At 33.6% G+C, this 27445-nt stretch overlaps 1 protein-coding gene across 5 annotated transcripts in view; it reads left to right on the top strand.

Annotated features, from left to right (window-relative positions):
* The window catches only part of LOC143232600 (eye-specific diacylglycerol kinase-like), a 424387-nt gene that overhangs the window by 365765 nt on the left and 31177 nt on the right, over positions 1–27445 (top strand). For all 5 annotated transcript variants that reach the window (XM_076468219.1, XM_076468218.1, XM_076468220.1 and 2 more), the window contains 9 exons: positions 862–915; positions 2363–2431; positions 4653–4685; positions 6551–6703; positions 8690–8761; positions 17067–17251; positions 19142–19316; positions 19820–19890; positions 26735–26880. In XM_076468219.1, coding sequence (XP_076324334.1) covers positions 862–915; positions 2363–2431; positions 4653–4685; positions 6551–6703; positions 8690–8761; positions 17067–17251; positions 19142–19316; positions 19820–19890; positions 26735–26880 — 958 coding nt within the window. The remainder of the gene's footprint in view (positions 1–861; positions 916–2362; positions 2432–4652; positions 4686–6550; positions 6704–8689; positions 8762–17066; positions 17252–19141; positions 19317–19819; positions 19891–26734; positions 26881–27445) is intronic.

Genomic DNA, 27445 nt, shown 5'->3' with positions numbered 1-27445 from the left:
GTTTATTCATTTATGTTGTTTTTAAAGTTTTATAAACCCTGTAACGTTTATTGATTTATGTTGTTTTTAAAGTTTTATAAATCCTGTAATGTTTATTGATTTATGTTGTTTTTATTAAAGTTTTATAAATCCTGTAATGTTTATTGATTTATGTTGTTTTTAAAGTTTTATAAATCCTGTAACGTTTATTGATTTATGTTGTTTTTAAATTTTTATAAATCCTCTAATGTTTATTGATTTATTTTGTTTTTATTAAAGTTTTATAAATCCTGTAATGTTTATTCATTTATGTTGTTTTTAAAGTTTTATAAATCCTCTAATGTTTATTTATTTATTTTGTTTTTAAAGTTTTATAAATCCTGTAACGTTTATTGATTTATGTTGTTTTTAAAGTTTTATAAATCCTCTAATGTTTATTGATTTATTTTGTTTTTATTAAAGTTTTATAAATCCTGTAATGTTTATTCATTTATGTTGTTTTTAAAGTTTTATAAATCCTGTAACGTTTATTGATTTATGTTGTTTTTAAAGTTTTATAAATCCTCTAATGTTTATTGATTTATGTTGTTTTTATTAAAGTTTTATAAATCCTGTAATGTTTATTGATTTATGTTGTTTTTAAAGTTTTATAAATCCTGTAATGTTTATTGATTTATGTTGTTTTTAAAGTTTTATAAATCCTCTAATGTTTATTGATTTATGTTGTTTTTATTAAAGTTTTAAAATCCTATAATGTTTATTCATTTATGTTCTTTTTATTAAAATTTTATAAATCCTGTAACGTTTACTCGTGTTGATTTTAAGTTTTATAAATCCTCTAACACTTATTCCTTTATATTGTTTTTCTTTTCCTTATTTCAGAAGTTCTACTGCAAACCAACATTTAAAGATGTTGGTATTAGACAATATAGAGAGGTAAGTGTTATCTTCTTAAAATAAAGGTGGAAAACTTGATACATCAGAGACATTTTTAAAATCTTAGATTTCTTTATTTTTATCAATGGCTCACAGAGAGATTAAATTTGAAAGTAGGTCTTTCACTTAATGTCTTTATTTTACAGTTTATTTGTGTTTCTTGGTGACGGGGATTTTCAAACCTTTTAAGTCCCCTTTTATGTATTTCAATAACTCTCCCAATTTTTAAATTACAAAAAATGATGAATTGTCTGGATATCAGTGATACATTTCCTTTCTAGAAAAGGATAACAGTCAGGGATTTCAAACCGATTTGTTCTATTTTCTCCAACCGTTTGGGATTCACTTAAAATTCCTCCGCGAATCTCTCAGGATCACAAACCACAGTTTTGTAACAGCTACCTTAGAATGTTTAGATATATCCACCTCCATATCTACTATTACTAGATTGAATATAACTTCACTGTAGTAATCACTCTAAATTCGAAACAGTACCATTAAGATAGCTAGGAGAACGATATTATGTTACTATCTTTTATTTCGAGTTGTTCAAATTAATAAAGCTGTAGTTTGTTTTAAGAAACAGATAGATTGATATAAGTGTAACGTGTCTACAGGTAGGAGTTTCTTATAATATCAATAACAACCGAAACTATAATACTTACAGCTAAATGAGTGTATACGTGAGAAACGTTTTAAACCTCAATTTGCAATGTAAAAATGATACCAGGTGTAGGGAAGTACGGATGACGTCATCATATGCGTGAAGAAGGGGCGGGGTAAATACTACCTTACATTGTAAAGGGAATAGTAAGTAGAGAATGGATCTATCATCTCTCAGAGCCTCATCTCAGGCAGAAGTATTTATGTGTTAAGGTCATTTATTTATATATACTTAGAGTATCGGTACTGTCACCTTGTTGAGCTTTAATACTTGCCTCAACATCTAAAATTTGAAAAGACCTCTGATTTCTCTGACTAGATAAGTCGATCTGTAATTTTTGATCAGACTACTTGGCTCAAAGTAGCTTTTGTACTAAAGGTGTTTAGTAGGTATAATGCGTTTTAGAATAGGTTTAACCCACTTACACGTAACCTCGCAGACAGTGTGACGCCCCACACGGCCATCAAAATTCGTTCAAATCTCTAGATATCTAACCTCATTCGTGAGTAATCTAAGCAGGTTACTTAACGGTTTATTTACACAAAAATATTTCTTCCTTCTCATTTTATAAGCCTCGCGTATTCGAATTCAAAATACCACAACCAAAAACAAAAAACGTTTTGTACGCGAAGCCCGAATTTTCTCCCTGGTAAGAAATTAAAACAGAATCGAATGATCTGTCTCTCTGCAAATATATGTATTGAAAGTAAGTCGCCTATACTGTGTTGTTAGAAAGAACAGTTTATCAATAGCAATGTCTTATATTCACTGGACATTTCTTAGCAAACTGTGATTCATCATCACTGGGTGCACCGGCGACAGCAAAAAGGGCGTTGTAAACAATGTGGAAAGGTAAGAACCGATTCCATTTTCCTTTTATCATTGTTTCCATTCTTAAATACTATTAGTTATTCTTACGTTAATATAAAAATATTCGAATGTTTGGAGAGTATGGAATGTCATAATTTGCTTGCTCCGGATTTAATATATATATATTAGATACAGTTCAAGCCAACTGATGTGAAATTTAAATATTTATTAAATAGATCGTATCTGTTGCATTTCAACATAAACAATTACAGCAGCTAGGCGACATTTAAAGCTCTTTTAATCTCTAAATTGTTCTGAAGTCCAACCATTTCACTAGATTGTGCCTTATTCTTCTCGTCTGGAGAACCAAATGACTCGTTGAATGAGTCGGGTTATGCTTTAACACTCTGAGTCAGTCAGGCATGACTCACTTCAGATGGGTTGCACATTCTTCGTAATAACGAGAAACTCACTTGAAGTAAAATTGTAATCTCAAGAGGAATGGTATGGATATCAACACTTTAATGAAAATAAAGTACATAACAACATTTTGACCTTTTTAGGTCATTTTCGGGTTAACAAAGAGAGTTTGCAAACTTTGTTAACCTGAAGATGGCCTAAGAAAGTCGAAACTCTTTTCTATACTTTATTTTAATTAAAGTTTTAATACCCATTCTCGCCGTCTTAAGAATACGATTGTGTATTATGTCAGTGACTTAGCTGGGTTTTCAATGATGTGAGTGACATTCTAGTATTTACGAATTTGGATTCAGAACTTACGTGTTTATTGAAATGTATCGTTAGAAATTATAAAGGGTTAAAAGAAGCTAATAATAATAACGTTTTCTTCTTTTTAAAAATAATTAACAATTGAATCAATTTTACATCTGAGTTTTTATTCGAGCTCAACATTTTAATTTGAAAAATATTATGTAATAACACATAAAATTACGTGTCCACAAAACTGAAATAAATATTTTTTGTTCTTTTTGTGGGGGGGATTGTTATATTTTAAATTTCGCGCAAAGCTACACGAGGGCTATCTGCGCTAGCCATCCTTAATTTAGCAGTATAAGAGTAGAGGGAAGGCAGCTAGTCATCACCACTCATCGCCAACACTTAGGCTACTCTTTTACTTACAAATAGTGAGATTGACCGTCACATTATAACAACCCCACGGCTGAAAGAGCGATTACGTTTGATGCGACGGAGATTCGAACCCGCGACCCTCAGGTTACAAGTCGAACGTCTTAACCCACCTAGCCATGCCGGGCCTTGTCATATTTTACCACGAGAAATTTTTTGCATGACAAATAAGCATAGTTTGCTACAAATAACCAAGCGTTTAAGAGTAACATTTCATGCACTTCAATATAGTATTGAAGAAAGAAATATATAAAAATGTATTCAAGAATGCGTTTGTGATATGATATTTTTGTGGCATTTTGAGCTTTTTTTTAGTGTTGAAGAAAAGTTTTGTAACCTTATCATATTTTATTGCATACATATCTATATTTTTAAATTAAAAGTTATACTTTTCTTTCTACAGAATAAAAGCTAACTATTGTGGCTCCAAAGGTACAGTGTTATGTCTGTGGGCTTTTACTGCTAAATACCTTTTATTAGGTAATCCTGGTGAGCAGAGCAGAGATAGTCCCGTTGCAGCAAAATTTTGCTTAGCACTTTAGAGCTGTTGATACGTTATAAAAGTGATGGCCATATTTCACTATTCGATTAAAGTATCCTATAAGCTGGCGGCGACTGCTGTTTGTTGACTCACTGCCTTCCCACTAATTTATTAATTCTCAGTTAGGAGACGTTAACTAAAGTAAGCTGAAAAAGAAATCAATTTTAGGATATTGTGTGTGTCATCTTGTGGTAAAGCCACATCGAACCATCTACTGTGTCAAACGAATCTTCGATTTTAACGTTATAAATCCAAACAATTACCGTCGCTCCACCAGAGGACTTTTAAGATGTTGGTCTTTATCCAGAAAGTGCTCTTTCACTTCAGGAAATTAGATAAATTTGGAACTTTTTTTTTTTTTTGCTGTTAAGCACAAAGCTACATAATGGACTATCTGTGCTCTGCCCACAATGGGTATTACAACCCGATGTTTAGTGTTATAAGCCTAGATATTTGAAATTCTTAAAACAGTGGTAACTCTAATTGAAGAAACAATAAATATGAGATATTTCATAGTAAATGTAGTTCCTACTTTGCAATTTCTGTATAAATTTTACATATTAGATTATTTTGTAGGCTTTCCAATCCAAACTCTCGTTTGCCAGCAAGGTAAGTTTTTTTATTTCTGAAAGATTATTTTCTTTGTATGTTTTCAATGTTGATACTTTGCTAATTTTGAGAGAAGAGTGTATATATATATATATATACTGATAAATGCACTTGTTTATCTGGTTATTCTTACAACTTAAGTTTACTGTAAACAAAATATATTAATTTTCAAAACAAATTCATCAGTACTTTGACTGTCTATTCAGTTCCGCGTTTAAAATAAAAACTAATTAAAAAACCAAACTAATTAAAAGACACTGAAAGTATGTCAACTAATGACAACACGAGAGAGTTCTTGTCTCCGTAATTTGCCAGTTCGGTTTTTAACTTCATCAGACATTTAATAGCCTAAGCATGTTTTTGTTCTTGATGGGCCGGACGTAGCTTAGTGACTAGCATGTCAGTCTGTGAATCCCTGGTTTGAACCCCTTATCATAAAATCTGACTCCTCATTTCGGAGCCGTGGATGCGTTACAAGAGTAACAGTAAAAATTCCACTGTTTGGTTAGAGTAAACCATGTCTGTAGGTGTTGTTGAGTAACGTCCTCACTCTGTTATTTAAAAACAGTGTTTTTTAAACACAGATTAGTCTTGAGCTAATACCAGTAACTAACAAGTTATTTGTTAAGATATATTGTCGTGTTAATGCGTAACCAACCTCAGATCATTATCTTTCTTTATGTCATGTAAAGGTTTCTCGTTAGCCTGCTGTTTATATCACAACGCTTGACATTGGTTTAAGTGTAGCTTTGATCATGTATGTTTCATCGTAAAGTGTATCGCCTAAATGAATTATATTTTTCTTCATACAGTCGTGTTTATCTCTCATAAATAACCATGCTAATCAGTAAGTTTGTTCGTTTTTTTTTTTTCACTGCATCGTTTCACTTTAAAAACGAAGTATAACGACATATTATCAAGTTAATGTAGCTTTCAGTCCAGTTCCTCCTTTCATGTTTCGCTCTCGGTCTCGACGAACTCTCAACTTGCACGTAGCTTTCAAACATGAAATCTTTTTCTCATTACTTCTCTGTGGTGTAAGTTCCGTCGATGACAGAGAAGGTTCATTTGTTTGCTGTTGTTTTTAGAAAGCCAGCGTTTTCTTCTGAACCATTCTTTTGAATTTTATTTTAGCCAAAGGTATTCAGTAACTTTATTTAATGAAGTTTAGCGAACATTATTCTGTCATTTTAGCACAAAAATTCATTAGAAATGTAATATTTCCTTCTTGAGAAACTTTCTATATGTAACAAGAGAGCATACTTGTATAACTGTTAATCGTAGCTATATCAGACCATGAGAGTATACGCTTGTTTGTGGCTTTTGTACAAAACTACACAAGGGTTCTCATAATCCTCGAGAATATTCTACTGTGAAACTAGAAGAAAGACAGCTAATCAACAGTGCCTACCGCCATTCCATTGCCTGTCCTTGTGTTATCAAATAATGGGAGTTAACTGTCACTCTTATGGTGCACTCTGTAGGTCACAACTCATGAATCCTCGTATTCACAGCGCGGACCACAGGATTATCAAATGGTGAACTGTTCAGTTGAACCAGTCTAGTATTACAAAACATATCTCAGTTGTTACACTGTAGGTTTTATTAAGAGATTTTCATCAGTTTGCATTATTTTTGTAAAACTTGTGTAAGCTAAAGGTTATAGCAAGGCAGCAGCAGACTTGTCACAAACCCTGTTATACATGTATATAAAATCCAGATCTTTCGTACCGATAATAGATCTTTATGAGAAAACAGTTTAAGTTGATAATGTGTGTACCGTTGATATTAAAATTGGATATAGCTTACAAGTGTGAATGTTAAAGAAAGTGTGTCCTTTAAAATGTACTTACTGTTAATTCCAGGAAATCGTGGGTATCAGTTGTTCATGGTGTAAAACAGCTTATCATAATAAAGAACAATGCTTTAATATGCAAAAGCTCGAAGAACACTGCACTCTGGGAATCCATACAGACATCATTGTTCCTCCATCTTGGATAGTAAAACTTCCCCGGAAAGTGAGTAGTAATGGCATTATAAACTATTGTTTATATTTTAATTACTTCCCATCTACTAAAAAACAGGAAACTAACCAGGTGTCTCTGTATGCTTGCTAGTTTTTTATAATCTGTATTAACGTGTATGACTGAAACATCTGTTAGGGAATCCAATAGACCATATGGAAGCGTATGTTACTTTTCAATATTATCACATATTGCAGAGTACATTGGACCATATGGGAAAACTGCATTTCATAAATTACCAAAACATATCTTTATTAGATTTAAAATAACATTTTTATATGAATGAACAGATTAGTTTTATTACAGTTGGCTGATCAGAACAAATTAAGATTTTAACTAATGCATTACAATTCGTTTGAGGCTAGCTTGCTACATAATATGTCCTTGAACAGTAGGTTTCTCTCCAGTTGTATCAATCTAAACATCTTTGTAATGGATACCATCGAATAGCCAGTGTTAACCTACGATGGACTAGCATTCTATCCAGGGAGAATGTTTTACCATTCTAACCTTTTTGTGTCATTGAAACCAATATTTAGGACAAGTTCATACACGTTGTCTGGACTTTACTTGACGTTACGATAATCTAAGCCTTATCTGTTATTAGATACTAATTACCTATTAGTTTGTATCCTACCCTACGGCTTCTAATGTGTTGTTTTCTCCTAAGGGATGTTGTATATGAACATAGGAGCACAATCTTCTGTTTCACTTTACTTTTTTTTTTGTCCTAACTTCATAGTGAACAACACATCAACCTATGTAGCAAAAAAAGCCGGTATCAAATCTCAATATTTGCCAACGCGTACAAACTTTCTTATGTTTCCTGAAGGTAGAAGCAAATTAGAATCCAGGACATAAACTAATAACTAGTTTCTAACAGTACACCATAATAATAATAAGAAAAATAGCAACTTATTAGAAATTAGACTAAGTGTTCAAAAAGGCTGCTAACCATGATAACGATTATACCCTATCGCCACAACCTTAATGAAAGTACCGTATATGCTGGAGTACAAGACGACCATATGATTTTCAAGTTAAAATGTAAATATCGGGATATACTCGCCATGTAAGATGACTCCACGAATCGTGCACTTGTTCAGCGGAACGAAATGAGCCTGTAAGGAATTGGTATCCGATAGTCCTTAGTCATCAGTATTAAAAATAAAATATAATGTATATGCTTACTCAATGAACTGTAATGTTATAAAATTCCCTCTAGAACATTATTGATCCTAAATACAAGGTTAGGTTCGATCGAATATAATATTCGCCGAACAATTCAATGGAGATTTGGCTTGTTTCTTTTATTTTATTCCATCACAAATATATTGGAAATCATCCCCACTGTATCTGATCCACCAATATAAATTTACCGCACACGACAGTATTAAAGGTTCACATTTCATAGCTGGTGTATAAGACGACTTCTAGTTTTCAGAGATATTTTTAAGCTTCAAATGTCGTCTTATACGCCAGAACGTATGGTAATTAAACATATACTTTTGTTTTTCAGGAAAACTTAATTTTTTAGCACATTCGAATATTTAAGATACTACAAAGATATTTATAAGATTGTCATCGTGTCTACTACAGTACGTTTTCCCAGATTTATTTTTATAAAGAAAATCATACACGGTTTACATATGTTTATATAAATATTAGGAAGAAATGATAAAGGGAATTTCTACTAAACGTTGATATTATTTTCCACTTAGGCTGGATAACATGCTATTTATAAATAATTTCAGTATTTGCTTTCATTTTACCAACACTGATTAATAAGCTTACAATGAGCATCCTAGTCAGACATTGTGACACTTTATATCTCTCGCACAGTTCATTTATTGATTCGAAACCTATATAAACAATTTTATTGTTAGAACCAGCTGCTTCACTGAATATTAATATTCTTCTATATCTGGTTCTGTATTGTATTTTCAGTCTTGTATATATTGTATTTTTTTATTATTTTAGGGATCTTTTAAGTCTTCTCTGCGCAGGTCACCAAAGAAAAGAGGATCTACAAAGAGGAAATCCAAGAAAGAGGCAAGTCGATATATTTCTGTTGCTTCTATAATAATTAAAGCGTTTCTTTTCGGCTGGTATTCAACAGAACGTAGAGTGTACTAAAAACAAATGCATGTGTCTTTCTTTCTCATTTTAAAACTTTTGAAGTTACATATTCAAATTTAGTGTTAAAAAACAAAAGGGTTTGAGTTATTTCTTTTCATGGTGAACACCAGCAGGGCTTTTTGTTGTTGTTTTTTTAATCCTTTTATCTGAACGAAGTCAGTACAATAAGATTTCCGCGTAACGTTCAGGAGACGTGACTGGGTTTGAGAATAAGGATATATGGGAAACTAAAAGTTTCTTAAAACTAAACTAATGAGTTTAGAATTGAGTGTTGCACATTACCATCTCAGTTGTGTGCGATGCTAGAATTGGGAAAGACGATACTGATAAAGTTCCGCTACCGTTGAAAACATTATCAAATTATAAATGACGACATCAGTCCTGGAGGTTTGGTTCAGAATTTATTTGAAGAAAAGAAAACGATATTTCTTAAAATTGCATTTTCTGTCCTTTAAACTTTCCGACAATTCCATATTCCAAGGAATGTCACCTAACACTATTTGAAGAATGATTTTCTCATCTTTTATTTTATTTCGTTTCATTCAAACTCGATAGAATATTAAAGTACTTTTATTTTTTTTGTAATAAAGTCTTAGCATTAAACCGTTGCAAAATAACTTCCAACATGATAAAGGTAGTTTGAGAAGAACAGTTGCAGTAAACCTCGTGTACTGTCAGACTATTCTTCTCTTTGATTTCTATTATTGCAATTATACTCTTGAAATTAGCGTTCAAAGTGTAATTAGTTGATGTGTTGTTAAACTGAAACGTTGATATATGATTTAAACAAACATTTATGAAATTAGGAGATGTTAGGTTTATCCTGAAAGCTCGCGCCACAATGTAAATAAATTATAATTAGTGCGGTAGAAGTAGGGAAAGGTAGTTCGGCTTGTTAACTGAAATTCTAAAGTGACTGAATAGGCCTAAGTGAATGGACATTTGACAAGAAGGAAGCTACCACATAGTGGTTGTGAAATCCATATGTTCTCTATAGTGTAAATAATTTGTTGTACATACGTATAACTAGTTCGAATATATTATATACAATATATATTATTTTGAAAACAAGTGAAGAGCGTACTATTCGTTTTTTAGACTAGTGATGTATCCAATATTTTAGTGTGTGTGTGTCTAGGTGTTTAATTGGTGAAAACTATATTAATGTCAAAAATGTCGTATGATATAGTCTCTCACTTTGACAATAATTGAACTGTGCTTATAAAGCCATTAAAAATTTATAAAATTAGTGATGCTGGGCTAACGTTGCCGTGGCAGCTGTCAGGCTAAGTCGTTCTTATGTTTTATTTATCAGGTTTTTAGTTTTAACTATTCACTTGTTTGAGAAATCGACGGGCATTTGGATCTGATTCGACTGTTTTGTGTTGTGTTTTTTAATCAAACGTTGTTAAGCTAATAACACATGTATAGAGACCAAGTTACCCATCTGTAGTTTAACGTTTTTAATACATTGTTTTTTATTATGATAAAACTGATTAATAAATAATATAATAAAAGAAATATTGCTGATTTCTTTTTAAAAAACGTGTTTTTATCCCAACATTTGTCAGTTAAGATTTAGTTATGTGTTTGTTATCGTATATGCCTGAATTCAGCCTTTCCTCCAGTGGCACAGTGGTAAATCTGCGAATTTATAACGCTATAAATCTGTTTGCAATACCTATGGGGGCACAACGCAGATAGTTTATTGTATAACTTTGTGCTTAACTACAAACAAACCTATATTAGGAATCGTTGTCTTATTTATTTATAATATCTATCATTCTACTTTCTTCCAAATTCACTTGTTCACCATCAACTCGTGCGCTTTCCATTCTCGAAATTTCCTTTTTGCAATATATTCAACTTGTGGAGTGATATGCTATGAATTACTCCTTTACTTTATCTTAACTTGTGGACTAATATGCTATGAATTACTCCTTTGCTTTATCTTAACTTGTAGACTGAGTATGTTATAGATTACTCCTTTGCTTTATCTTAACTTGTGGACTGAATATGTTATAGATTACCCCTTTGTTTTATCTTAACTTGTGGACTGATATGCTATGGATTACTCCTTTGCTTTATCTTAACTTGTAGACTGAGTATGTTATAGATTACTCCTTTGCTTTATCTTAACTTGTGGACTGAATATGTTAAAGATTATTCCTTTGCTTTATCTTAACTTGTGGACTAATATGCCATGGATTACTCAATTGCTTTATCTTAACTTGTGGACTGATATGCTATGGATTACTCCTTTGCTTTATCTTAACTTCGAGACGACGATTCTTGCTCCACGCTGATCCCTTTTTCGCGACCATTCATTCAAATCCTCGACATTTTTAACTTTTCTTTCTATAAAGCAATGAAATGCCAACCTGATAGACAACAATCCAAGCATTTGATCAAACTCTATTAATCGAAATTTATAACAATACATCTCGTTGGTCTCAAGCTTCTGTTTATACAAACATCCAAACAAAAGCTTTTGTTCGTGTGAACATCCAAACACAGACTGTTGAACTTAATTAAGACAAACAAGAAAAACGAGCAGAACTTAGTCGAATCTTCTGTTAAACAGGTGTTAAAGTAACATTATAAATTTTGGAAACTTAATGATATTTTCTCTGACTTTATTTTACGCACGTGCCATGACTATATCTTGAGTCTTGTCTTCTCTAACTTTAAACATTTATAATCTGATTTCATTTCTAGACGTTAAATACTTAATCACACGTGCATGAGTTGTTTCCCTGATAATGTTTACGAAATCATAAATACAGAAGTCTCAGATAAACATGAGTGTTCAATCATATTTTTGTATTTATTTACACGCGAACAACAGCGTTGAGGTAGATTTATCTCATATGCTTACCATTTATATTTGTTAAATTTATTTACTTTCTCGGGATAAGTAGTTTCAACTTTTAGAATCGTTATACGTTAATAACGAATATGAAATCTAACTATCCATTCTTTCCGTAAGTTTAACATTTGACATACTTCACACAAATAAGAAATTTTGCAATAAAAATCATTTTCACGAAGAAATGTTGTTACTTAATTATAAACATTTTAAGGCATGAATTTTTTTGATGCTATGAAACTGTTTTATTCCAAAGATTAGCAAGGTTTGCGTAAAGGTGTATTTTAAAAACAGGTTTTAAAAGTTCATAACGACGAAATTTGGCGAATAAGTAATGTTATTCGATCTCAACTTTTGAAGTCGTTAGTTATACGGATTATAATGACTGTTAGTAATGGTTAGGCCTATCAATTCTGCTTTTCATTATTAACCACTAGTTCGCTTGAGAATGAGACAATGAAAGAGTTAAGTCGATTTGAATATTTCTTCTATCTATAAGATTCAATCATTAATATAAAATATAAATGATTTTTTTCTGTAGGGTCTGTAATTACAACCACAAGTTGGTATATCTAGCTGCAGCACATATTATGAAATAAATCCCAAATGATTTTTCTTCTAACCTTACCTAGTTTTATGTGACTTCGTTCTTGCATGTCCTACTAATCGTTTTATGTCCTTCACTAATGCTGTTTCTGCTTCAAGTCAAAAGCATTGTAAAGCCGTAAAGTAGAAACAATTGCAAGTGATAGTGTTACAAGGCTTCCATATCAACAAGGTAAGCTAACATCTGTCTTTCTCTATACTCTCAGCAAGATATTCTATTAAGCTGTGAAACAATAAAAATTGACAGTAACTCCCCCTTAAAACAAATTCGAGAGAAATCAACCATATTTTTAGTTTAAATTGCATAATTGAATTTATTATTTTTTAAGTTGAAGAATAAATGTCTCCCAGTGGTACAGCGGTATGTCCGTACCGCTAGAAACCGGGTTTTGATGCTCGTAATGGGCAGAGTACAGATATCCTATTGTGTAGCTTTGTGCTTAATTCGAAACAAACACTCGTATAATATACCCAATGCTCAAATTATAAAATGAGATTCCCAGTTTTTCGGTCTAACATATTAACCACTAAAACACATAGTGTTAGCTTTTAATGATTTTTGAGACCATGTTCTCAATGGGCATTAAAAGTAAATGAAAATTATCGTTAAAATATATATCTTGTGGATGGAAAAAGCAATATATTTCTTATACCTATGAATTTCAAACATAAATTATTTTTCCGAAAAGAGTTGAAGGCAACATAAGAGACGCGTAACGCTGCAATTTGTAAAACATGCATATGCTCTGAATCATGAGAAGAATTATGCACTCTGTAGACTACAACAAAGTATAAATATGAACTTCAATAGCAAGATATAAGAATATTTGTTACTTTTAATTTTGGTTTTATTTATTCTTGAAACGGAACATTTTCAGGAATCCTGCGGAAGTGCATTAGTACACCTTAAACCAAGTTGCGCAATCTAATTTGTGCGCAGTTTAATTTTGTTACTGGTATTAATAAAACCAATACATTATTAGCGTCATCTGTCGAGCATCGATGTAAATGTAAATTCCACATTTTCACAAAACAATTTAATTTTTTATCTAAAAAAAGCTGAGCAATTTTTCATGCTAACCATGTACCATTTTTCTAAAAATCTATTTTTATCTTGCATCTTTAAACAAAACGTTTGTACCTTGTAACTTCGATATTTGTCCCTAACTTCATGGATTCCTGAAAGTACCATCAACCACATGATATGGAAATAAGTTTGTTCTATTTTAGAGTCATTTTTAGCAACTATATTATTTGTAAGCATCAACAACATAACTTTGTGAATTGAATTATTACTGAGCTGTTATTTTATGTGATAAGTAACACATTAAAGTCAGCATCTTTGCAAAGTAAAGAGGTATTGAAATATCTCCGGGCAAATGCTGCAATAATATAGTCTTGTGAAAATACTGATAAAACCGCATGTTATATGGACTTAGATATTAAGAAATAAAAAAAAAACTATTTTTGCTTTATGAGCAAATCAATGTGAAATCAAATATTTTCTTCTTTGTTTTGTGCTTTAATGTGATTGGCATTTTGTTTCTCAATCAACTTTGTTCATCTTCCGAGTTCATGTTTTTTGTTTATATGAAGTTTTCCTGTGTAATATTTTCCCTAAACAAAAACAAAATGATTTGGATTCTCTTAAATTTCACTGTTGCAATCAGTCGTTTAGTGAATTGGAATAGTGCTCCTTTACTTATTCGAAGGAACAAATGCCCCTCCAGCAAGCTTAGTAGTTCCTAATAAATGTTATATGCTAGTAGACACCAGGCTATGAGACTTACTCATTGGGGAACACCGGATGAAGATGATATAAAAAAACAATGTGTACTCTCAAAAAGGCACATATATTAAACTGTTTGAGATTTTTCTTTGTATTAAAAGGAAAATGTAGCCTGAAACTTTTGCATAATTTGGAAACTAACCATAGTTAATTATTTATATTGATTGATCCATTCTAGTTTACTACTTTTATTGATAAGGAGAGAATAACGTTTCGACCTTTCTAGGTCATCTTCAGGTTAAGAAAGAGAGAGTTTGAATGTGACCGTTGACGAACACCTGTCTTAGGGACGAAAGTATAAACGGGTACTGGATTGTAGGGGCGTTGTAGGTGGATGTTAGGTTATTAATTAGTATAGGTATAAAGGTGTTCCTTTATATTGGTTTAATTTTGGTTTTAATTGCTGTATAAGTATTTGCTTGTATAAGTATTGCTTCTTTTATTTTGCGTTTGTTTATATTTATTTCCCGACTTAATATTTGGGTGTTTTCTATGGTTATATTGTGTTTGTTTGTTTTGCAGAGTTTAAAAACGTGTGAAGATTTTGTGTATGTTTTTTGCATCTTGTTTCCATTTTCAGTTTGTTTCTCTAATATAGAAGTCGTGGCAGTTCGTGCATTGTATTTTATATATTATGTTGGTTTTATGTTTGTCAGTGTAGTTTTTACATGGTATGGACTTTAGTGTTGTACCTGTTTTTTGAATAAATTTGGTGTTTACTGGAATGTTGTGTTTTATTATAAGTTTTTTTCCAAATGTTGATTATTTTTTCGCTGATGTCGGGAACATATGGTATGCAGCAGTATAAGTTTTTTGTAGTTTGTTGTATCTTGAGATTTATTGTTGTTTGTTTGTTGTTGGTCTAGATGTGTACGTATAATCTTTTCTACGGTTTTTTGAAGAAATTTGTTAATTTTATCAGGTGAGCACAGTTTTGTAGCTGTGTTTATTTGGTTTATTAATATGTTGAGTTTTTGTTTTGTTTCATGTGCTAAGTCCTGGAAATGTATAATCCACTATGGGTGATTTTTCTGTGGATTTCTGTTTTGAATTGTGCATTAGTTCTAGTAATTTTGAGGTTAAGAAATGCTATTTGGTCAGTTTTTTTCCTGTTCGCAGCTGAACTTTATGTTGGATATAACTTTCTAAAGCTATCTTGCAGACTTCAATTGTTGGGACTTCTGTGAACAGGGAGATTACATCAAAACTGACCATAAAGGCTTTATGATTTAGTTAATTAGTAATATATTTAAAGTTAAAAGAGTCTTTGAAAAAGGAGACGGTTGATGTTACATAGTTAGAAAATTCCCACGCTATATATTCACCAAGGTTGTAGTTAAATGATTCATAGGTCAGCATTAAGGGTCGTAGTGGACAGTCAAGTTTGTGAGGTTTGGTGGTGCCGTATAGTTGTGATTTGCGTCAGTCGGTCTTTCGTAGGTAAGAATAAATGTTTTTTGACGTTGTGTTGGTTTTTCATTTGTAGTAGTATTTTGTTTCATTGGTTTTCATGTGTTTTGGTTAGATTTGTGTTTAGTAGTTTAAATTTGTTGGTATCTGATAAAGTGTTGCTCATTTTATGAATGTATTCATTTGTCTTCATTGTAACTATAGCATTTCTTTTATCTGTTTTTAGAATTTTCATATTCTTGTCTTGTTTTAAGTTGTTTATATAATTAATATCCTTTTTGTGTGAGGTTGTTTTCTAGGTTTCTTTTCTGTGAAATTATGGTGATAGTCAGCCGTTTTGAGATACATTTTTTATTTCAAGTGGGTTCCTCGTCATCAAGAATTCTGGTTGACCGTTTATTACATTCAAACTTGTATCTAGGTAAAGGTATTATTTTTTGACTCGACACTCAAATATTCTTGTCCAGACTGGAGTTTTAGCAAGTGCAGAAAGATTGCCACTAGGGGATATATCGTTTGTTTGTTTTAAAAGTTTGTTCAAGACCACACAGGTGACATTTGAAGTTAACAGTCCAATTTTAAATTGTTAACTAAAGATTTGATATACAGCAGACAGTCAATAGTATCCACCTAAAATATTGGCTATTTGTATCTGATCAAATAGTAAAATCTGCGAACCTCGAATCCTTGGATTTACAGTTCAAGCAAGCTTATTACTAGACCAAACCCAGCAGATGATTGGGTCTAATCAACTCACGGTAATAGATTCAATCAAGCTAAACTCGAAATTACATTAACTTTTCGGAAAACGTACATTAAAATTTGTAATAAGTATAATTGAGAGGAAGCTTGCCGTTGAGAGTAAAACCACAGTTTTATCGGAAGAGGTTGAATATTATTATTATTTAGTGAGACTGCATTTATTTTTTCTATTAACTTAACTCACCAACCGATGATATGTAAGGGTTGTTTGTTGTACCAGTAAACCCGATAAGCAACATAACAAGATGTTTAATTTTGTTTTGATACAACAAAAACAAATCACAACTTAATTTCTGAGGTGTGTGTTTAGTGTAAGAAGGTTTATTGAGTACCCTAAGTATCTGTATCTAATACATTTACAATTTAAGGTGATCAGAGCAATCCAATAAATCTTAGTATATGGCTTCTTTCGAGCATCAGCAATCACGTAAATGTTTCGGCTTAAGTAGTTTTGACTTTGTGCGATACGTGTATTCGTCCAGCGCAGATTTCTTTCTCGATACGCGATGTAAGTATAATCAACGACCTGCGTTTAAGTTTGTTAGAATTTACAATGAAGGTTTAAGGAGCGAGTAAAAATTTCTACTAGTGTTATAGCTAATTTGTTGTTGTGTTTTTCCAACGAAATTCACCGACTTCATTTTGTTTATGTCTCCAGTATTATTCTTGTACACGACATTTTGGTTACTGATAAGTTTAGTTGTGAAGTCAGATCAACTGTATGAAGTAACTAAGAAAGAATTTTATGAAATTATGTTGATACATTCGTTTCCTTCTTTTAGAATGAAAAGGAGCAACCAAAAACGTTCGCCATAAAGCCCATTCCTTCTGCAACATCTAAACCATTAATTGTTTTCATTAATCCAAAAAGTGGTGGAAACCAAGGGGCCAAATTAATGCAAAAATTTCAGTGGTTGCTCAATCCTCGACAGGTGTTTGATCTTACTCTTGGAGGTCCCAGTGCTGGGTAAGGTTAATATTTCGAATCTTGAGGATTTGTAAGATTTAACTTTGTAACGGACTTTTGTTTTATTGTAGAAAAGTAATAGATAATGGATAGGTGTCAAACTTTTTGTTCAACAGTTACACAGCTAATATCAGTGCATATATTAATTTTTCTTTAATTATTTTGAGGTTTTGGTGCAATTTCTTGCTATTATTGTTTGACTAAAACAAACCTTGTATATGCCAAACGTGAATAACAGGCTTACGAGAAATCATTCATTAAGTAATGGTAAGACATAATGGATCTAAACATAGCATTAGCCTTGTGACAGCATTGATGCTTATAGGAAGACACTGGGACTCCATTACAAAACAAAGTTGTTATATTTTGCCAAAATTTGAAATCCGTTTTTAATATTTGTGAAGAACTGTGTCAGAAAATAAGTTCTAATGATTAAGACATTTTCACCATCACTCAACATCTCCTTCCCAGTATGCTATAAAGTATTCTTTACTAAAGAACAATAGGATTTACCATCAATTTATAGCGCCCTCACAGCTGAAAGGGCAGTCATGCTCAGTAACAGGTTTAGATCTCACGACAGCCAGATCATAAGACCAGCGCTCTGACCATCAGGCTATGCCAAGACCATTTGTATCTCGTTAATGAATGCGTTAATGAATTAGCACATTAAGTCACGTTAAATTGTTGTATCAAATTAATAATTTACTACTCACTGCTAGTATTATGTTTGTTTGTTTTGTTTGTTTTTGAATTTCGCACAAAGCTACATGAGGGCTATCTACGCTAGCCATCCATAAGTTTGCAGTGTAAGACTACAGGGAAGACAGCTAGTCATCACCACCCACCGCCAACTCTTAGGGTACTCTTTTACCAACAAATAGTGGGATTGACCGTCACATTATAACGCCCCCACAGCTGAAAAGGCGAACATGTTTGGTGTGATGGGGATTCTAACCTGCGACCCTCGGATTACGAGTCAAGTGTCTTAACTACCTGACCATGCCGAGTCTCCTGCTAGTTAAACATATGCTTGATAAAATATTTGAAAAAAACAACACATTTTTAGTAACTAGAAGGAAATCATCTAGTCAACATCACCCACCACCATACTTGAGCTACTCTTTTCTAACGAAAATGAGGATTGATCTTAACATCATAATGCCTCAAATATCGAAATTGTGATCATGTTTGGTAAGGAGATTCGAACTTGTGGTCCTCAGATTAGGAGTTGAGTGCATTAATCACCAGGCTACGGAATAATAAACATTTAAGAAAAGATTTGTATTAACGACACAAGTGTTAATTTCCACTTAATACCCCGCTGGTATAGAGTTAAGTCTACGGATTTACAACACTAAAATCAGGGGCTCAATTCCTTCGATGGACTCAGCAGATAGCCTGATGTGGCCTTGCTATAAGAAGACGCACCCACACATTTGCACTTAAAATAAACATACAGAAATTTTTTTCTCAAACTTGATTGTATCCGCTACTCTATAACTTAAAGAAACGTCTGATTTGTTGTGTGGTTTTTCTAAAGTATCATATGATCTTAATTGTCACTGTTAAGTACTTGATGGTGTGATATAGGATTTTAATCTATTTCAACATTTATAAACTTCATTCATGGTAATGCTTGGCATTAATGTATTGTTTCTTAAAAGCGTATGCCACTGTAATGCAGTTTCTCACTCAAATCCACAGTCATGTAGTATTAGATATAAGTATAAAGGTATCATAGAGTGGCATAGCTTACTATTTGAGTTTATTTTTGAAACGATCTGTTATTAGTCTGGTAATGATTCTATTACTAATTATAGTAAGCTGTGTAGTTCGTTGATCCGATCTAATTGCTTGTAAAAGGCTATTACATTTTCATTTTTACAGATTGGAGCTATATCGAAAGGTTCCAAACCTACGAATATTAGCCTGTGGAGGGGACGGAACGGCAGGGTGGGTCCTGTCCGTTCTTGATGAGATAGGCATAACCCCCTCTCCTCCTGTAGCAGTACTACCTCTAGGCACTGGAAACGACTTGGCTCGAGCTTTGGGCTGGGGTGGGGTGAGAGGATTACTATCATTTTTAATTATTTTCTATTTACTACGATGTTTATTTATGTATTACTATCTAGGCAATTCAGTGAATAGGTTATTTGTTAATAACTATTGGGACGTAATTAAATTATAACACCATGTGATTGAATTTTGTTGAAACCATTGGGACGTAATTAAATTATAACACCATGTGATTGAATTTTGTTGAAACCATTGGGACGTAATTAGGTTATAACACCATGTGGTTGAATTTTGTTGAAACCATTGGGACGTAATTAGGTTATAACACCATGTGATTGAATTGTGTTGAAACGATAACATTATAGGTTTATAAAATTAACTCTTCAACAACAACTAAAAAACTGACTTAGAAAAATAGTTTTATTAATTTTACTTGTATTTTTATATTAATATTGTTTATTTGCTTAAACTTGGAATAGTTTCCAAAACATTATGTCTGTATCAGAGTTTATAAGATTTTTTTTCATCATTCATACCCACGTGTTCTAGGGTTACACAGATGAACCGATTTCTAAAATCCTCTCCAATATTCAAGCTGGGGATGTGGTTCAGCTAGACAGGTACGGTGCGCTTCATTGTATATATATTGCAAACTCATTTGTTTCTCTTTTCTATACAAAACTCACGTGTTCTAACGTAATTCAACTTTTGTGGTTAAACCCGTTTTAATGCTGAATGAATTGTATATTCCAAAACCTATGACGTAAAAACTTAACTGATGCATGTTTTCTTAAAACAATTTTACTGCTGTTTATGAAAAGCATATTACAGGTTTGATGTTTAGGTAATCGAATTGACAAATTAAAACAAGGTATCCCCAGTTTCATTTATTATTTTTCCCCCGAATGTCATAAATCTTGCATCAACGGAAGAATATGTTTAACTGTAGAGCGGAATGTATTATTTTAACATTAATTAACTTTACTGACTCCATTTTCTTTTCATATACGTACATACAGAGAAACGAATGAAGACTTAATCGTATTACGAATGTAATGCATTTTAATACACTTTGCAGCAACATTGAACACACGAAAATAAACAACACAGATTTGAGGAAAAAACATCATGAGTTTGTAGAGCAAAAATTACTGAAGATGGAACCAATCGTTAGCTCAAACAATAATCGTCAAATAAAATCTAACACTTGCTATAGCTTCTGTCAACTCTTTGCAGCAAGCTTTGCCAATGACGAATAAATGAAAGACTAGGGTATAATGATGTATCTCGTTTATGGATTTAAAAATATATGATTGTGCAAGTTTCGAAAAAAAAGTGGTCAGTGGTAAAAACGACTATTTAAAATAAATCATCAGCTCACATGCTTCAACTGACACATAAATATTAATATATTTTAAAGCCTCTCTCTGTGGATTCCTGTACATGGTGAGGGGACCTCCCAGAGAAGGTTCTGTTCTTTCAGTTTGCCTCCTCTGGGATCTAAACATTCACCCACGTGTTTGCCGTGCGTGGTGACTCATGAAGAGGAGGAGAGGATCTTGGTGGTTCAGAGGTCGAACTCTAACACATCACTTTGGTCTTGAATTCCTGTAAACGAGCGGGCTTGGGATGACCTCCCTAGAGTAATTCGACTGGTCCGCTTGGGCTAGGGTCAACCAAGTACCAGTGTTGGATGTTCTCAACAGCTGTTGTGGACAGTGTATCTAATGCTGGTGTTTGGATATAGTGCTCACGAAACCCTGACGTTGCTGCAGTGTCCTTGTTTGGCACTGTAGTGCGTGCCCTCGTATGGCTCCATGGTGGGTGAGGTCAGTGGCACCGAAATATTATTTCTTTGTTATGAATCCTCCAAATAAAAATTTCAATAAAACAGTGAAAAAACAGTCCATAAGTAAACGACCACGAGTTGAAAATTCTGAGCAGCAATCTCCCACCTCTGTAACACCTTTACCTTATTTCTTATACTACATTCTCTTTGAGACAACTCTTTAGAACAAATGTCTTCCTTTTTATTCAGAAGGGACTAGAGAGGCTTGCTGGATATCCTAAATCAGTCAAAAAGCTTTGCTCTGGTGACATACTGGTGGAAACATCCACTCCAAAACACAGTAAACTCCTCTTGCATTCGAAGACGATTGGGGATATACTCATTGAGACAACTGTGTGCTACTTTGAATTTCTCACGATGAGTTATTGTTAAGAAGAATTTAAAGAAATCCCTGAATCAGAAATCCTCGCTGGTTCCTCCACCCAAAGAGTTTCTGCAGTGAAGTGTATCTCCACTCGCAATGATGGTGTTATGATGCTGACCAATGCCCTCATTTTGACATTTACAACACCACGTCCACCTGTCACCATCAAGGCAGGTTATCTTAATTACAAGATACGGCTATACATTCCAAACCCTCTCAGATATTTCCAATATCAGCAGTTTGGTCACTCGAAGACGTCATGTCGTGGTTTCTTGACATGTGCTCGTGGCAGGGGCAAGAACCACGATGCCTATTCGTGTGAAACAGACCTTCATTGCGTTACTTTTAACGGCTCTCACCCATTCAACTTTCGTTCTTGCCCTTAGTAGTTGGAAGAAAAAGACGTTCAGCATTTGAAAACTATTCAAAACATTACTTACTTTGAGGCTCGAAAGTTACTGTTCACCATTTAACCTCGGACGTATGCTGCTGCACTTCGTTCCACTACTACAGTGGGAGTGCAGATGGATCTCTCCATGCCTCTAAAAGAATAATTCTCAAACTATATAAAAATTCTTTTGACCTCCATGGTTAAAAACGTTTATGAATCAACTTCAATACCCATCTCTGTCCCAACTATTCATTTCAGCAAATCCCGCAGATCCATTTCCTTTGGTTCTGAGGATAGACATTTCCTTGGGTACATCTTCTTGTCTGACCCCAAGATACAAAACGACCATTCATACACGACCTCCTTCGATGAAATCTTCTTTCAACGATAGAGACTTATCCAATCGACCCAGGGCAGAATCCATAGAGGTGATAGACCTCACTCGAATAAAAAAAATGAGTAAAAAGGTGTGGTCGAAAACAGATGGACTCTCCACCCAATTCGCCTAAACATAAATAAAAATGGCAACTTTGATATAATGGAACTGTCGAGGTTTACGTTTTAATTTGGATGGCATCAAAGCTTCTTACCATCTTGCATGTCTTTCCTTACAAGAAACATTTCTGAAACCTACCGATACAGTTACCTTTCAGCAGTTTTCTTTGCGACAGGATTTGGCAGGAGCATGTTTTTCCTGATGCTTGGCACCATGCTATTGGCATCCCTTTTTCTAAGCCTGGGAAGGATCCCAAGATTCCTTTAAACTAGCATTTGATTACTTTGACGAGCTGTCTCTGTAAGATCTTAGAGCTAATGATTAATGCTCGTCTTGTTTCTTTCCTTGAAGCATACAACCTCCTTTCGCCAACCCAGTGTGATTCCAACAACAGCGCTCCACCATGGATTACCTGATTCGACTTGAAACGTCAATCAGAGAAGCGTTTCTCAAAGGACAACAATTTGTATCAATACTCTTTGACATTGAGAAGGCGTATGATATAAAATGGAATTATGGCATTTTGCGAGACCTCTGTATATGGGTGACGTGGCCATTTGCCTATTTTTCTTAAACATTTTTTAATATACAGGAGATTCTAAGTTCGTGTGGGTTCAACACTTTCCTGTTCTTTTCTACAGGAACTTGGAGTCCCTCAGGGCTGTGTTTTGAGTGTTACACTTATCATTATAAAGATTACACTGGGGAACACTTTTTCAGTAACTTTGAGTTGCATTGGATATTTTAACTGATTCTGAAGGAGTTTTAGGCGCTGATTTCAAATCTGAAATTAGTTTTTCTCTACAAGCTCTAGTTTGTATGCAATTTGAGGTTAATGAAACTGTACAAATGTGAACTTGCGTAAACCATGTATAAGTTCCCTGACAACCTGGGGGCTGTGAGTGACGAACAAGGAGGACGATTCCACCAAGACCTAAAGGTCATGGAAGAACGCTACCAAAGGCGCTGGGACAAAAGTATGATGGCTGACTACTGCTGGAGCATTAAACGAGATTGTCCAGATGAAGTGTACAAACGCAAAAGTTACAAACGCAAATTCCTACCTGAATAAAATACACAAACAAATTGATAAGCTATTCCTATAATTTCCTATAATAACGAAACATTAAAAAATAAATAAAAATGTCAAATTGCATAAAATCTGTAGCTTGCAGACAAAACCAACTTCAGATTTGAAATCAACACACTCAAATTGACTATAGAAAGGTATTTTTTTTAGTGCAACAAAATGAGTGTTCCCCAGTGTTAATGCCATCACTGAACAACTCCCTCTTACTGTTGCAAACGGGCTCCATGTCAACGACTATCACATCTCATGTCAGTCACTGAACAGAAAGTATATTGAGCGGCAGCTACAGACTACTCTCAATCGTTTACTGAAGTGAATTACAGCAAACGGTTTTAACTTTTCTCTTTCTAAAACCGTTTGCATGCACTTTTCCCGCCAAAGGGGTATTCACCCCGATCCTGACCTTTATACCACACATCAAACAGCTACGAGGTAAATGTACAAGAGCACTGAACATCTTTCATGTCCTCTCTTCCACCACTTAGGGAGCGGATCGATGTTCTCTGCTAAATATATATCGTGCTGGACTATATTCATTGTCAGGGACTTTGGCTCTACACCTGGACTTTCTGCACTTCCCCAGTCCAGAGTTTGTACACAGAGTCTCATGAATCTCCTCTACACCTTCGCCGTTTGCAAATGTCTTTACTGTGTGCTTCGAAACTTCGATCTTTACTACAGCATCCCACCTAGATATGTGTTTTCTTTCCTCAGTGGGCCATGCTTTTTCAGAACAGACAATCTAGCATTGTTCCTTTTGGTCCTTGTATCAAGGTATAGTTAGATGAATTGGGTCTATCCTTGGATAACATTGTTGTATCCATTGTTCAGCTCACCCAACCATGGCTTATTACAGTCACCAAATGTGACCCATCTTTAAGTCATCTGAGAAAAGCGGGACACTCTTGATTGGAAATACTGTTTGTTATTTGCTGAACATCTTTCGAACCATCCTTCTATTCCTATTTATACAGATGGTTCAAAATCAGGTAACTCTGTGGGCTGTGCTGTGGTTTGTTGTGGTTCGGCGGTTGCGTACAGAATCCTTCTCCACAGGTTCTGTGTTCACTGCTGAACTGTATGCCATTTTTTTGCCCTGGATCACAGAAACTAAGCAGTACACGGACTGCAATATTTATCCTTACTCGCTTAGTTCTCTACTGGTCCTGTAACCGCTTCACATTAGATCTCGCTGGTATTCAAAACCGACTGGCCCATTTTTCTTTAACATCTACTTCTATCCAGTTTTTCTGGATACCAGACCCCATTGGTATTCGCGGAAACGCGCTCGCCGACGCAGCTAAGTCTGTCTGCTCTGGCACTATCACTGCTGTGCCTGTTCCATACATAGACTATGGTCCTGTATTCAAGGCTCAGCTTCATGCCAGATGGCAGTCAACCTGGAGTGAGCAACGAGAAAACAAGCTTTTCCAGATAAAACCTTATATTGGACTTTGACCGTCTTGTTACCATAAGGATCGGAAACAGGAAGTTCTAACTAGACTACGCATTGGTCACTGTTTTTAACTCATCGTTTTCTTTTATCTGGAACTGATGCATCAATGTGTGGTCTGTGTGACACTTAGGTTATAATAACCCACGTTTTACTATCATGCCATCGTTACAACTCTCAACGACGGCACCATTTTAGACATGTTTTGTCCCAAGGTTTATCCCTAACGTTGTACAGTGTCATTGGCGATGGTGACACTGTCCACCTTACAAACAGTTTTAGTTTTTTAAAAACCATTGGCTTTTTTAACGTTAAGTTTTTATTCATAAATTAGATTTTGCTCTTTTTAACATGATTCGTTTTTACGAATTAAAGTAAAATGAGTTTGATATAAAATTAGAAAATGGCCATGACATCAAATAACTCAAAATCAGGAATGGAAAGACCAACTTCAGATGACTAACACTGATATTTGAATTTATCCGTTAGTCATTCTGGTGAGTTATAATAATTAAAATTATGCTACAGAAAGTCTTTTAGAACTTGTATTACTTTATTTTCTCTCTTACTGCTGTAAAGTGATTTAAAAATTGGATTTAATACTATTTAAGTTTTTAATTAAAAAATTGAACGGTTTTGTTTTACCTTGGTTCATTTTTATGAATTTTAATAATTTTACTTTACTCTTAATTTATTTTTACCAGAAGTTTGGCACAAACAGCCCAGTTGCTATGTGCCATAAAACGCCAACCAACTAACCAACCAACCAGACCCCGCATGACCAGGTGGTTAAGGCACTTGACTCATAATCTTAGGGTTACGGGTTGGAATTCCCATCACACTAAACATGCTTGCCCTTTCAACCGTGGGGGCGTTATAACGTTGCTATCAATCCCACAATTCGTTGGTAAAAGAGTAGCCCAAGAGTAGGCGGTGGGTGGTGATGATTAGCTGCCTTCCCTCTAGTCTTACATTGTAAAATCAGGGACGGCTAGCGCAGATAGCTCTAGTGTAGTTTTGCGTGAAATTCAAAATCAAATAAACGAACCAACTAACTATACTTTAATGCCATCACGTTCAGTAAATAATATCTCGAAAGGTCAGACACAGTGCTCGAATTATTCAAATTTAAAACATACTCACAATGGTCATTTCTGTTGAAATCTAAAGTAATTATAAAGATAACACAGTATGATCTGCATCTATCCGTTATTTAATCTAACCGGATTCATTAGTTTATGATCTTCCGACTATAATTGATTCTGACATCTTCAACTTTAGTATTTTTTTAATGTTCCTGAATTCAAAAGAGCAATCAGTTGTTTTTGTCTTGTTTAGCTGTTAGATTCATATTTTAACGATGAGATACATGAATGTTAACATGTTTCTAGACATTAAGAGGTATGATTAACATAGATACCCAAAATTTCTATTTGTTGCTCTTTAATAAAAGTTAAACAGCTATACAACAAATTTGAAGATTTGAGAACATTAGTGGTTTTATCTTTCCCATTCTGGTTTGTTTAAATAAGCTAGTATTACTATTTTAAATGTTAAGTAAGATATATGTGTTTAGTAGTAGGTAACATGCTATACAACCTAGACTTATTACACGTTTCATCATGCTAGCAGGTATTTATACAAGATTCTGTGCTTTCAATATGTTCCTAGAAATAACAGTTCGTATGCCAAATCAGTTGCTTTTTCCACATAAGGAAACCTCAGAGCTTATCAGATTCCAGTGATTTTAACATTTATTGCGTTTATTCCAAGGTTTGTAATTTGAGTTATAGATAAACATGTCAAACGCGTATTATACAGGTGGGACCTGCAGGTTGAGAAAAATTTAGATGTGGATACAACAGGTTGTGAAGAGGGAAAAGAGAACCTGCCGCTTAATGTTGTCAATAACTACTTTTCTTTGGGTGTCGATGCTCACATTGCCCTAGAGTTTCACGAGGCCAGAGGTGAGAGACTTTTTTGAATCTTTAATACAAACTGTTCCACAAGTATTGCTACAAGTTAAAGTAAAAAATGCAAAGAACATTGAATATAACATTATATTTTAACTAATAAATTCGTAAACTTTTAACGTAAAAAGACGGGCATCGTTATATAGATGATTCAAAACATAATAAATATCAACAGATAAGAATGACAACATTACTTTATTGTTGGTATCAATATAACCTTGTGTTTACAGAAAATAAAAACAACATCATTACTTTATTGTTGGTATCAATATAATTTTGTGTTTACAGACAAATAAAAACCACAAAATCACTTTATTGTTGGTATCAATATAACCTTGTATTCACAGAACAATTAAAAAACAACAAAAGCATCATTCTCTCGTTGGTATTAATATAATCGTGTGCTCGCACGAAAAAATAAAAACAGTAACAATATAATTGTCTTGTTCATGTTGATATAATCTTCTGCTCACACAAACAAATAAAACCACATCTTGTTGATAACAAGTTAAACGCTTGTTCGTATTTTTTCAATTGTGTTTAATTTCAAAATCTAATT

The sequence above is a fragment of the Tachypleus tridentatus genome, chromosome 11 (genome assembly GCF_004210375.1).
Source record: "Tachypleus tridentatus isolate NWPU-2018 chromosome 11, ASM421037v1, whole genome shotgun sequence".
NCBI lineage: Eukaryota > Metazoa > Arthropoda > Merostomata > Xiphosura > Limulidae > Tachypleus > Tachypleus tridentatus.
The sequence above is the reverse complement of the archived record's forward strand: the minus strand, read 5'-3'. Positions and strand labels throughout refer to the sequence as shown.